The following is a 12,662-nucleotide window of genomic DNA, read 5'->3' as shown; positions in this document are numbered from 1 at the left end:
AGAGCGTCCGCCCTCTAGCAGTAGTTCTGCTATAGGGTGGACTTAAAGCGGTTAATGTGCCACTGATACAAACACAGAAATCAAACAAATGCAAATGAATAAGTTTAAATGTAAAATATAAAAAATTAGGAAAAAAAAGCAGGAAAATAATAGTTTTTTTTATTCATCTGGTTGCATTTATTATTTTTGTCCAAAGGGGCCTGGAAAGCATTGCACTAGCAATCAGTAGATCACCGATGCCATGCAGGTCTCCTGCAGACCTGTCAGAATATCTGCTTGCCGTACAGCCAAGCAGATATTCTGACAGGAAGCTTGAATGAACTATCACGGTGCTCCTGCACCATCATAGTTCATTGAAAACTACAAGCTGACAGCCGCTAAGGCTGCTGTGACTTGTAGGCACTCATTCACAGAAATCTGTGAATGAGTGACGCACACTGTTTTCAAATCTGACAGATAGTACGGAGAGACTTCTCCCTGAACTATCTGTCAGGGGGAAGGGGGTGGGGTGCAGCAGGTGTGGCTGCAGCTATGGGAACATGTGTACATGGAGTAATGGTACTGCAGGAACAGTTAAAAGGCAAAAATGTAACAGTTAAAAGGCAAAAATGTATCTACTACAGGACAATTTTATGGTACAGTTCATAGAGGCCCCAACTAGGAATGATGCTCTGCTGGACCTGGTAATCTCAAACCATGCAGAGCTTATTACTAATGTTCATATAAAATTACATCTGGGTAGCAGTGACCATAATATGATTTAATTTATTGTTAGCTGTAAACAACAAGCACATACAGGAAAAATAAAAATGCTCAACTTTAACAGAGCTAATTTTCCAAGCTGCTCTCCAATACTTAGACTGGGAGGCAATATTGGCATTGATGAACACAACGCAGAAATGGGAGTTCCTCAAAAAGACTGTATGTGAACACACTGCAAAATATAATCCCATGGACAACAAGTTTAAAAGGCTAAAAATCTCTGGACTGGTCCGCGACATGTGCGCCACCTATCAGTAATAGGACACACTTGCCACTTACTACTGCGTGTAGTACCACCATGCTAGCAGCCCTTTTTATACCTGGAAAATCAAAAGTCCCGGTTTGACTTGAATACCTCTTGTATTGTGATTATATAGTTAAAGCGGAGCTCCACCCAAAAAGGGAAGTTCCGCTTTAACGACTGCTCACCTGTTCCCCAATAACCACTTCCAGACCGGACACTTTTACTCCCTTCCTGACCAGGGCAATTTTCAGCTTACAGCGCTATCACACTTTGAATGACAATTGCGCGGTCATGCAACACTGTACCCAAATGAATTTTTTACCATTTTTTTGAGACAAATAAAGCTTTATTTTGGTGGTATTTATTCACCGCTGGATTTTTTATTTTTTTTGCTATGTAAATGAAAATTCCAAAAATTTAGAAAAAAAGTGTTCTTTTAATAAAATTTTGCAAATAAATAATATTTCATCATAAATCTTTGCCAAAATGTATTCCGTTATCTTTTTAGTAAAAAAAAAAAAATCCAAATTAGTTTATAACCAAAAATTATAGTTTTTAAACATTTATTTTACATTTTTATTTTATTTTGTTATAATATTATTTTTTATTTTTTTTATTTTTTTTACATACTGTCACCCTAGCAGTACAGTGTCAACATGGTGACACTGTACTACTTGTGGGGGTGGTGAAGATATATATATTTTTTTTTTTTTACACATTGCTTTTACACCCATATAGGATGTAAAAGCAATCATTTCTCTTTCTCTCTGTTTGCATTCTTGCACTCATTGAGAAGTACTGAGTGAGCTGTGATTGGTCACAGCTTGTCACATGGTACAAGGCTGTTGTGAATAGCCTTGTACCATGTGACCTTTGTGATCATTCACAGATTTCACACGTAGTAAGCAATGATGTCAGAAGTGACATCTTGCTTACTACTTTGCATGTGATCACTGATTGGCCAATCAGTGATCATATGATCGGGACCTCGTACAGAGGTCCCTTCCGACGATCGGTGTTTCACTGTGTCCGGAGGACACAGCGGGCACCGGATCGCGGTGCTGCGCGCTTCGAGGGAGCACGCACAAGCAGGGTGCAGGGAGGCCGTTTATAAACGGCCACCCGACCTTGCACTGCCACCGTCCGGCCGTTTATATGCAACGGCCGGTCGGGAAGTGGTTAAGGTGTGGCACCTTTTGGGGGGTGAGGGGGAGCAGGTGCCCGCTCCCACTTCCAGTCCAATCGCCTTGGCAATCAGAAGCAGAAGGGTGTCCTCCCTCCCTGTAGCCTATTGGGACACGTGACAGGTCCCAGAAGACTACAGGACCATTCATGAAGCACAGTGCTACTCACGCATGCGTAGTGGGTACCCGGCTGTGAAGCCGCAAGCTATCACAGCCGGGTGCCCACACTGAAGATGCCGGCCTCCTGGGATACAGGACGGCTGGTGCAACGGGCTGCAGGGGACACACCGTGGGACCGAGGGACAGGTAAGTGGCTGTTTTTTAAAAGTCAGCAGCTACAGTTTTTGTAGCTGCTGTCTTTTATTTTTTGACAGCGTGAGTGGAACTCCGCTTTAATTCTGAGCTATTAAAGATACAGTATTCCCTTGATCAGTAATCAACCATATACATCTGTTGTTTAATTAGCAATTGATAAGGACAGAAGAAGCCTTTGGACCAGGAGTGACACCTAGATGGCATTAAAATGCTTGTAGTTACAAAATTGTCACCTTTCTGAAGCCTCAAAGAAAAGACCTAGCCATTTCTGCTACAAACCCAGCAGGGTACAAACCTGAAGGCCCAAATTTCTACAAGTACAATCAGTGATTCATGTCAAAGGTATCTATTTTATCTTTCATAAAAACTAAAATATTAGTTGCAGATAGATGAAAATAATTCCATTTTACACATTTTGGGTTTCTTGTACAACTGTATTGCATTTAGCCTGATTGCAACAGCCAAGCAGTAATTTGTCTTTTTATGATCTGACAGACACACTAGTGTTGAAAATCCTATCCTCGACCCAGCCAACAGAACATTCATGGCCCACTTAACTCTGGTTACCTCAGAACACATCCAGGGGTGTACATACGGCCCTAATCACAAGTAGTCGCTCCATGTGCAAACAGTGTCATTCTGTCACTAATTTGTACAGACTTCATGTCCATGGCTGATCAGAAACACCTGGATGTACCCACTGCAGAAATCTGCTGATCTAGACAATATGGGGTTTATTTACTAAAACTGGAGCGTGCAGAATCTGGTGCACTTCTGCATAGAAACCAATCAGCTTCCAGGTTTAATTGCCAAAGTTTCAGTGAACAAGCTGAGGTTAAAAGCTGATTGGCTACCATGCACAGCTGCACCAGATTCTAAGTGAACCAGCTTTAGTAAATGTCCCCCTATATGACCATAATCGCCATGTGCATGAGTCCTAAAGCAAGTTAAAAAGACATGGGAGAAATCACTATAGTACTCTTGCATCCCAGGCCAGCATGAGCATGCGGATATACATGTGCACAAAATCTGTGATACCTAAAGCTATGCAGCTGATGATACACCAGCATTTAAGTGTGCAGCGTAGTTCCTCCTTGCTGTGCGTATTGAGCATCCAAAGAATGCTGCTTTTTTCTAAAAGCAATGAAATGCACATGTACCAAAGTAGTAGGTTTAAAATGAACCCATATGTGGTGCTGCTGTAGGAAAGAAGGCAGGGTTTATACAGGTATTCATCATCTTCATTGTTTTACAGTTTTATGTTGCTAAATACAAGCCTGCTATTTATCACTAGTAACTACAATGTGCTGCATTCACACTGGGTTCACACTTGTGTGGAATTCGCAGTGGTTTCTGTGTGAATTCTGCACCGCATCACAGTGGCACCCCATTCATGCGAACCACTGCAGGTGTGTATGTTAAGTTAACACCCCAGAATTGGTCAGCACAATGCGGTGCGATGTGCATAATTGGATCGTATGGGTGTAAATACCCATGCAATCCGATTTTAGTGCGGGTCAAAAAAAAGAGTCCTGCACCTTTTTGGTGCAGATGCTGTGCGATTTGAGCCATATATAATGTATGGCTCAAATCGCACCGCACAGAATTCGCATGTGATTTGCACAGGAATGTGATGCGGTTCCTGTACGAATTACATGCGATATACCGCACCGCACAAGTGTGAACCCAGGCTTACACATACATTTGATCTGCACACAAAATATCTAAATGAAGCATGTTGTAACACTCATTTTTGTAATAACGTATTTATGAATGAAGCTGGCAATCCTTGTTTGCTGGTTTTATTTACAGTGCAGACACTTTTTGCACTCCTGCAGCAAAAAACAAGACTTGGCAGTCATATTTACAGTCAATCTCAGTCATTTTGTTGGATGCTCTAGTAGCAAATAGGGAGTGTGAAAGGACTGCATATGAATAAGACATGATTCCATAAATTGTATAAAGGAATAATAGTATTAGTATATTAGTGTAAAATACAGTGATCGTAATTAAATGCTGACTATTTTCACAAAATGATATCAATATTTTTTATATAAGTGTTATCCAATTACTCTTTAAGTGCCTGTTCACAATATAGTAGAGAGCAGAGTTTTTTGGCATAAGAAAACACAGCTATCTGCAAGGGCACATGGAAACAATGCTTTCCTATGTGCCCTGTTCACACATCCCTTCAGTTGTCACCTGCAGTGCAGAGAGGTGCGGAAATCTGCCACACTGCTGCAGTTTTACGAACCACTCCTCAGGTGAACTTTGCCAAAATGCATAGAAAACACCAGCAGCCGGGAGTGAGCAGCAGTGCAAGAAATGATCTCTCTGTATGGTAGCTGAAAGCCACTTTCATGGAGAGCCATACAGAGAGACCTGTTCTTGTCATTGCCCTCCCCTGCTGCACTAATTGCCCCGACTTAGATTCCCCTTGCTCTCTGTATGCTTTCCCAGTCCCTCTCAGTGCTGACGGCTTCCCTCCTCTCCTTTCTGGCCGGCTGCTGCGAGGAATCCTTCCAGGGTGGAGAGTGGGGAAGTGGCCAGTAAATATGTCATTTACTAGTCCCTTCCTTGTCTGAATGAACAGTGTGAGGGCTCATTCACACAGCTTCTCTTGTGCATAGAATGTAAATAGGTGATTTGTTTGTGCGACTGGAGCTGTTACTGTATGGGGACTCAGTGGCAGAGCAAACACAGCCACAGATCCTAATTTGTTTGTGCTGAAGTCTGCACTGGACTGAATGGATCAGTCACTGGTCATAGGTGGGTGGTTGTGTGGGTGGGTAGGGAGAGTTGTAGCCAATGGTGGATATTGGCGGTAAGCGCTTAGTTTGTGTTGCTGCCTTTCTGGTACGGCCTTTAGCTTGTTTTCACACGTACTGTATTCTTGGAATAATAGGAAAGAAGGAGCACCCAATGTCCAAAAGAATGCACTTTTGATGGTAGATTAACCACTTGCCTTCCAAAGGATTTACCCCCCTTCTTGACCAGGCCATTTTTTACATTATGGCGCTGTTACTTTAACTGACAATTGCGCGGTCATGGAACGCTGCACCCAAATTACATTTATGTCCTTTTTTTCCCAAGAATGGAGCTTTCTTTCAGTGGTATTTGAGTTCCTGTGCGGTTTTTATTTTTTGCGCTATAAATAAAAAAAAAACTATTTTGAGAAAAAAACAGTATTTCTTACTTTTTGCTATTAAACATGTCCAGTAAAAAACTTTTAAAAATCAAATTTCGTCATGAATTTAGGCCAAAATGTATTCTGCTAAAATGTGTTTGCTAAAAAAAAATCCCAATACGTGTAAATTAATTGGTTTATATGAAAGTTATAGCGTCTACAAATGATGGTATAGATACTGGAATTGTTTTTTTTATTTCTAGTGATGGCAGCAATCAGCAACTTATAGCATGATTGCGGCGGGCATTCTGACACTGGGGGGAACTGACTTGGTGTCACTGACATCCCCAGTGACACCAATAGAGTGAGCAGTGCTAATAAAAGCACTGACATTGTACTAATGGTACTGGGTATGAAGGGGTTAACATCTGGGGCGATCAAAGGGTTAACTGTTTGCTGTTTTACTATGTTGGCTGTGTGTGTGCTTCACTGTAAGGACACTGCTTTGTTTGGCTCTGCTATGCAGAATCATACAAAGCAGTGTGCAGGAGCTGACAGGGGAGAGATCTGTATTGTTTACATACAGGTCTCTCCCCCGTCGGAGATACTCGGCAATCACCAGGTGCCAGCGAGTAATCATCAGCCGGGACTGGTGATTGACACCCAAGACCGCGAATGGCAGCGCTGGTTGGGCGTGCTCACTCCCTACCCTGAGCTGCAAAATCACATATATATATACGTGATTTTGCGCACCTGTGCCGCCCTGTAGCAGTATTTCTGCTATAGGGTGGCGCGGAAACTGGTTAAGAGGCATTTATTGAGAGTATTGATAAGCAGATCCTAATTTGATAGGTGTGCAGGTGCGGGTGAGGGGCCCCAAATGCACAATGTCTATGTTTGGGGCCGTACATGTGCATCCGCATGCCTGTAAAATTAGAACCTATGGCTGTGTTCCTACAGTTACTATGTCCCCATAGCATAGTATAAGCTCCCTGAATGCAGCTCCAACCACATGAAAAGATATATGGTTGACACTGTACAGGCCACAGCACCAACACCATGTGAATGAGCCTCAAGACCTTATTTACATACAGAGCTTTATTTTTTACCTCAGTACAGTTTTATCTTTTACATTTAGCAGGAATTGTGTAAGCTATGTTGTGTTTGTGTCGACTAGTAATCATTTCATTGTATTTTTTGGTAAAAAGGAAATGATGACACAGGAAATAGAAAACTCACAGAAAAAAGCAGCTAAACGCAATATGAGTTTAAAAAATGTTGGTAAATGCAAGTACTTCCATATGAGTTTTTACATGCATTTTGTATTCGCACAAATATGAGCCAGCCCTTAAAATAAACCCAGAAGTATATACTGTCCATAGAGCAGTATGATGTCATGGGATCCGCTTGATAGCTTACAATCATACTATATATAGAAAGCTGCTAATGTTTAATCTCCCCTTTATAATTGAAATTCTTGCAATGAAGCCAAGATACGTTACTGAGAAAACCACAGCCAGCATCCAAACTAAACAAGATAACAGACCTTGAAATGTGGTTAATGTAATGTTTTTTGTAGGACCTACAAATTTATATGTATGAGTTCCTTAAGAAAATTTTAAAAAATGTGTTGTTTGGGCAGATATTAACCCTAACTGAATGACATGTAGTTTGAAAAAACACTATGCATCACAAACAAAATGTTTTTTTCCCTGTGAAATACAAATTTTACCACTTTTTCACCAAATAGCCTAATACACAGTAGAAATACATAAATGAAACCTATGCTCAGGGCTGTGGATAAGGGGGTACCACCAGCCCTCCTGTATGGGGCCCAGGCCAGTACGGGGGCACAGGCAGATGGGTGAATTGAATGTGGGCAGGAAAGGTGTTAAGCACGGCATTATTATTATTACATAGTATTTATATAGCGCCAACAGTTTGCTCAGCACTGTACATTACAATGGGTGACAATACATGAGACAGTACAGTAACAATACAATAAAATACACAAGGGGTTCGAGGGCCCTGCTCCTTAGAGCTTACAATCTAGGAGGGAGGGGAGAGTGGTACAGTAGGAAATAGCTGTGGGGGGTGGAGTGGGGGGGGAGAGCGGAGGAGATCAGCAGTTAGGTGAGGACGGAGACGGGCATGGGAGGAGGAGACCAGGGAACTGGAGAGTAGGAGGTCTTGTGAGGAGCGGAGAGTGCGTTTTGGGTGGTAGATGGATATCAGGTCGGTGATGTAGTTTGGGATTATTGGAAATAATCTTCTGTATGCATCTTCCTTCAGCAGCTGAAACCTGGATTCTTCTCCTCTCCCTCCCAGCTGCTGCAGGGATAGCCATACAGAGAATTGGTTCAAATAATTACCCCCCCCCCCGTCCGCTGCAACCAACACCCGCTGCCCAGGCCTCCCTGTTTGCCCCCACCCTTGTAGTGCTGCTGGCTTCCCTCCTCTGCTTCCCACGAGCAGCTGCAAGCACACAATAGGATCCTTCAGGATGGAGAGTGGGGGAAGGGTCTGGTAAATGTTACATTTACCAACCCCTTTCTTTCCTGAATGAACACAATAAGTGATTGGTGAGAGGGGAGGAGAGATCCAGAGCTGTCTTTCCCCTTCCTTTTGTGAAGAGAGGGGAGGAGAGATCCAGCATTGTTTTCCTGTCCCTTTGCAAAGAGAGAGGAGGAGAGCTCCAGGGCTGTCTTTCCCCTTCCCTTTGCGAAGAGAGGGGAGGAGAGCTCCAGGGCTGTCTTTCCCCTTCCCTTTGCGAAGAGAGGGGAGGAGAGCTCCAGTGCTCTTTCCCCTTCCCTTTGCGAAGAGAGGGGAGGAGAGCTCCAGCGCTGTCTTTCCTCTTCCCTTTGCGAAGAGAGGGGAGGAGAGCTCCAGCGCGGTCTTTCCCCTTCCCTTTGCGAAGACGGGAGGAGAGCTCCAGTGCTGTCATTCCTCTTCCCTTTGCGAAGAGAGGGGAGGAGAGCTCCAGCGCTGCCTTTCCCCTTCCCTTTGCACCGGGCACTTCAACGGCTTCACTTGAAGCTGTAGGATTAACCCCTGAGCTGCCTCTATACCTCTGCACCTCCAGATGTGACAGATTATAACAGATGCGTATTAATGTTTGCTTTCTGGTGAGTGTACATCTGTCCAAGGTGGTAGATTCCCTTTGTGGATATTTGCACATTTGCACTTCTTCACTTGGGTACATTGCAATTTATTTGAGGACTATTAACGTTTGAAATTTGCTGATTGATGCATATTATTATTATGGACATTTATTGATTCACTCAGTTGCACAGCTGTATGTTTTTGCACTTTATTCCTTTTTATACTTTTGATTACATAATTTTTAATGATTACTGCATCAATATCTTTATAATGTTTGTGCGTTTATAGCGCTGCACTTTATATACACACATTTTGGTATGCATATATGCGGTCTCTCGGCATTAAGGCCCACCCGCCAAGAGGCTGCATATATGCATACTGTCAGCATCAAGGACATAAATAAATATACTTCTTTCTTGTCAATTGAGGGCACAGGAATTCTGATATTGTCAGGTTATACTGCAATTTGCAGAAGGAATAGATGCTAGCAAGTGTCCTAGGAGTTTGGACCCTTCCTATGCGGAGTTTTTTTTATGGTTTTTACTAACTTTTTCTGTTCTCTTCATGGAGTTTTTTTCTTGGTGACTTCAAGATTTCTCACTACACCACTGCTTGAACTATTCTCTATATAGCAGCTATATGGATTGGCAATTCCTCAGCGCTAACTTTCGAAGCTGTAGCCACACCTGCTAAAATGGATGTTTCAGGGTAGCCTGAATATGACCTTCAGATACTGGACTCTACATTGTGATTGTGGTGCTTTTAAGACCTTAGTGTATGGTGTTAGCCACTGAGCATTTTGAAGGTCTAGATATGTGGTGCAGCCCCGGGTGTGATCCTGTCTGTCACTTTGTCTGGCTGGTTGGGCTGCAGCACCAGGAGCTATCTTGCTAGAGCACCACAGGGCTTCTTTCACATTTTCCACCACTTCCGCTTTTCATCACAGTAAACGTTAACACTGAGGGACGGAATGCATCTGCCTGGAGGAGTGTTCTCTGTCCTGCCACTCAGCATAGAGAACGCATTGTCTTGCTGCTGCTCCTGCTTTGCAAGACACCATGTAGAACACCAGTCCTTGGCTTGTTCCTACTGCCTGCCTACAATGATGCAGTCATCTCCAGCCATCTGACCCTCACCAGCACCCACTGCTTGGATTTGTGAGTACCTTAGGTCTTGTTTCACACTTTGGGCCAACTCCATTGCTGCGATACAGCCAGAGCATGTCTGTACATAGACATGTAGAGAGGACAGTCAGGCTACTGCAGGTCACCCTAGCCTATACTCGCCTAATGGTTCCAGGCGTATCTACGTGGTATCCTCTCAGGGAGATAACTCATTAGTTATATGGTCTACATCAGTGGTCTCCAAACTGGCCCGAAGGCTGGACATGGCCCCTTGCCTGCCTTTATCAGGCCTTGGGGCACTATTCCACCAACTGACACTTATGATGGGGGGCACTTTTCCCCCTACTGACACAATCAATGGGGCACTATTCTTCCCACCAATACCAACAATAGGGCACTTTTCCTCCCATTAAAACCAGTGCATTTTCTACCCCTATTGGCCACAGTCTGGCCCCCCGAAGCTTGAAGGACATTAAGCTGGCCCTTTGCTTAGAAGAATTGGAGACCCCTGGTCTACATCATCTGCGTTTTCCTCAGCTGTGAAGTAAGGCTGAGTTCCTTACACTGCATCAAGGACGTCCACTGCAGTGGTCAAGACTTATGACCATATTCACCGGATTCCTCATGGATACTGACTGCAGAGGTTCTTAGGGTGCTACAGAGATACCTCTTGCAGAATCTAGCTCAGTCCATCCAGAAGCCCTAAAACAAGTCAGGCCACTTGTCACTGTAACATCTCTGACCCTGATTTAGAGACTCTACAGTCTTTCTCTGAAGAGGCTGTTTTTGAGGCACCTCAGTCTCTTGCCATCACCTCACAATTACATGGGGTTCTTTCAGCCCTAATTGATACAGTACATACTACCCTCCATTCGGATAATCAGTATGTACAGACTTACCACTACACCCACTGTTTGAGGTATTCCTTTCTGCAGACTGAAAGCATTCTCAAGGGTCCTGGATCCCACCTAATGGTGTGTCACAACTAGGTCTCAGATTCAGCAGTTGGCCCTTCAGATGACCGTTTGGCTGCTGGCTAGTTCTGTTTCATTGTGTATGTGATAGGTTGTTGCCCACCCTCGGTTCGACTGCTTTTGAAGGTTTTGACAGAAGCCAAACTTGGACAACAAAGAATATTGGATTTTTGTATACTTATAGTAAAATCTTTGTTGAAATCTATTGAGGGGCACAGGCCTAACCCTTTTGTGTTTGTGTTCATGTTCTTAATCCTGCTTTACCAAAAAACTGAGGTATTCTGGAAGTTGAAGGGGTTATTTATGTTGGGTTTGCCAGTGTCCATTCTTCCTGTAGATTGCAGCATAACCCAACAGTATCTTAAGGATTTTACAGTAAGTCAAGAATCCTCTTTTTTGCAATGATTTATTAATGATTATAGAATAATTGCATTATTTGGTGTATTTTATTTCTGCCTGGAGTTCAGCTAACATGAGACTTTAATGATCTACTTTAAACAGTAATTGTTCACCACATTATCAAGGGTATTTATTGTTGTGAATTAATAAAAAACATAATTTAATTTTGGTGGTGTGAACAATAAACTTCTTGTAATAATTGTTAACTTCTTTTTCCATCAGGGTAGCACTCAAGCCCGGCAGATTGGAGCAGTGGCCTATGTAGAATGTTCCTCCAAGGTGTCGGAGAACAGTGTGAGGGATGTCTTTCATGTCACCACTTTGGCCTCTGTTAACCGCATCCACAAGAACCTTAAACGCAGTAACTCCAAGAGAGGATTGAAGCGTGTATCTCAGCTCCCCGGACGGACTGAACTGTTAAATGAGACAGAGATGCGCAAAGATCGTGCCAAGAGCTGTTCTATCATGTGAAAATGTTCTGTCTGCTGTAAATAAAGTGTGTAAGGGTAAACTCTGCTTGGAGTAACAGGCATCCAGCTGACAAAAATGGCAGGTTTTTTTCTTTGCCCCATGTTGCGTAATCATAGCTAGCCTCTGGACGATGATGTTTTACAGCTAATCCTGGATGAGATGGAGAAATAATAGGTGACAAATGCAAAGCAGTGGACATGTAAACCAATTTACACAAAATGCGCATTGAGAGTTTGCTTTTTGTCCTGCTGATTCCCTCCCCATAATTGTGTTTATGTGTGAACACAGCTCACGCCCATTGTACAGAACTAAATGAAGGCGTCTGTGTAAAGCCTGTTTAGAGTGTGTATATATGTATATATGTTTATATGTATATATACACACAGCTGGAAAAGTCTGGAAGTATGTGATGGTTTGAGAAATGATTGTTGCAAAACTAAAATTAAATCAATTTTATTGTTATTTTGTTGTTTTGTGTGGTTTTATGATAGGCACTTGTCTGACTGGGAATAAGCAAGTTAAAGGGTAACTCCAATTTTGTGGGTGAAAAAAAAAATTATAATATAGCATGTACAAGCCATACTGCAATTAAATGTTATTAAAAATACCTTTTCAATGTGCATCACTGTAAGTTTCTTTAAAATTCAATGCAATATGTTAACCTGGAGGCGTTCTGTACACAGTGTATGGGACACCCTCCAGAAATGTTGATTCCTGCTTGTGTGATTGGCTCACTGGTTTTCCCAGAAGTCTGTACTAAGATATAAGTCAGATTTTAGGCATCCTTTGCAACAAACAAATGAGATACTGTCAAATAGTTAATCATGGCTGAAGGGATTTAGACACTGCAGTTTTCCTCAACTCTTCAAGAGCATCAGCTAATCAATGATTGAAAAAATCACTCCCTTTCACATTGTGCAAATTGACACAGACAGCTTTTCTTTCCAAGCAACAATAGGT

At 42.7% G+C, this 12,662-nt stretch overlaps 1 protein-coding gene across 2 annotated transcripts in view; it reads left to right on the top strand.

Annotated features, from left to right (window-relative positions):
- RND2 (Rho family GTPase 2) overlaps positions 1–12,322 on the top strand; it is a 531,702-nt gene extending 519,380 nt beyond the window's left edge. For both annotated transcript variants that reach the window (XM_089683937.1, XM_089683936.1), the window contains one exon: positions 11,454–12,322. In XM_089683937.1, the coding sequence (XP_089540063.1) occupies positions 11,454–11,702 (249 nt within the window). In that variant the 3' untranslated portion in view covers positions 11,703–12,322. The remainder of the gene's footprint in view (positions 1–11,453) is intronic.
- The last annotated feature ends 340 nt before the right edge of the window (positions 12,323–12,662 follow it).

This window comes from Staurois parvus, unplaced genomic scaffold (assembly GCF_062004578.1).
Source record: "Staurois parvus isolate SC_StPar_1 unplaced genomic scaffold, SC_StPar_1.0 ptg000328l, whole genome shotgun sequence".
Classification (NCBI taxonomy): Eukaryota; Metazoa; Chordata; class Amphibia; order Anura; family Ranidae; genus Staurois; species Staurois parvus.
The sequence above is the reverse complement of the archived record's forward strand: the minus strand, read 5'-3'. Positions and strand labels throughout refer to the sequence as shown.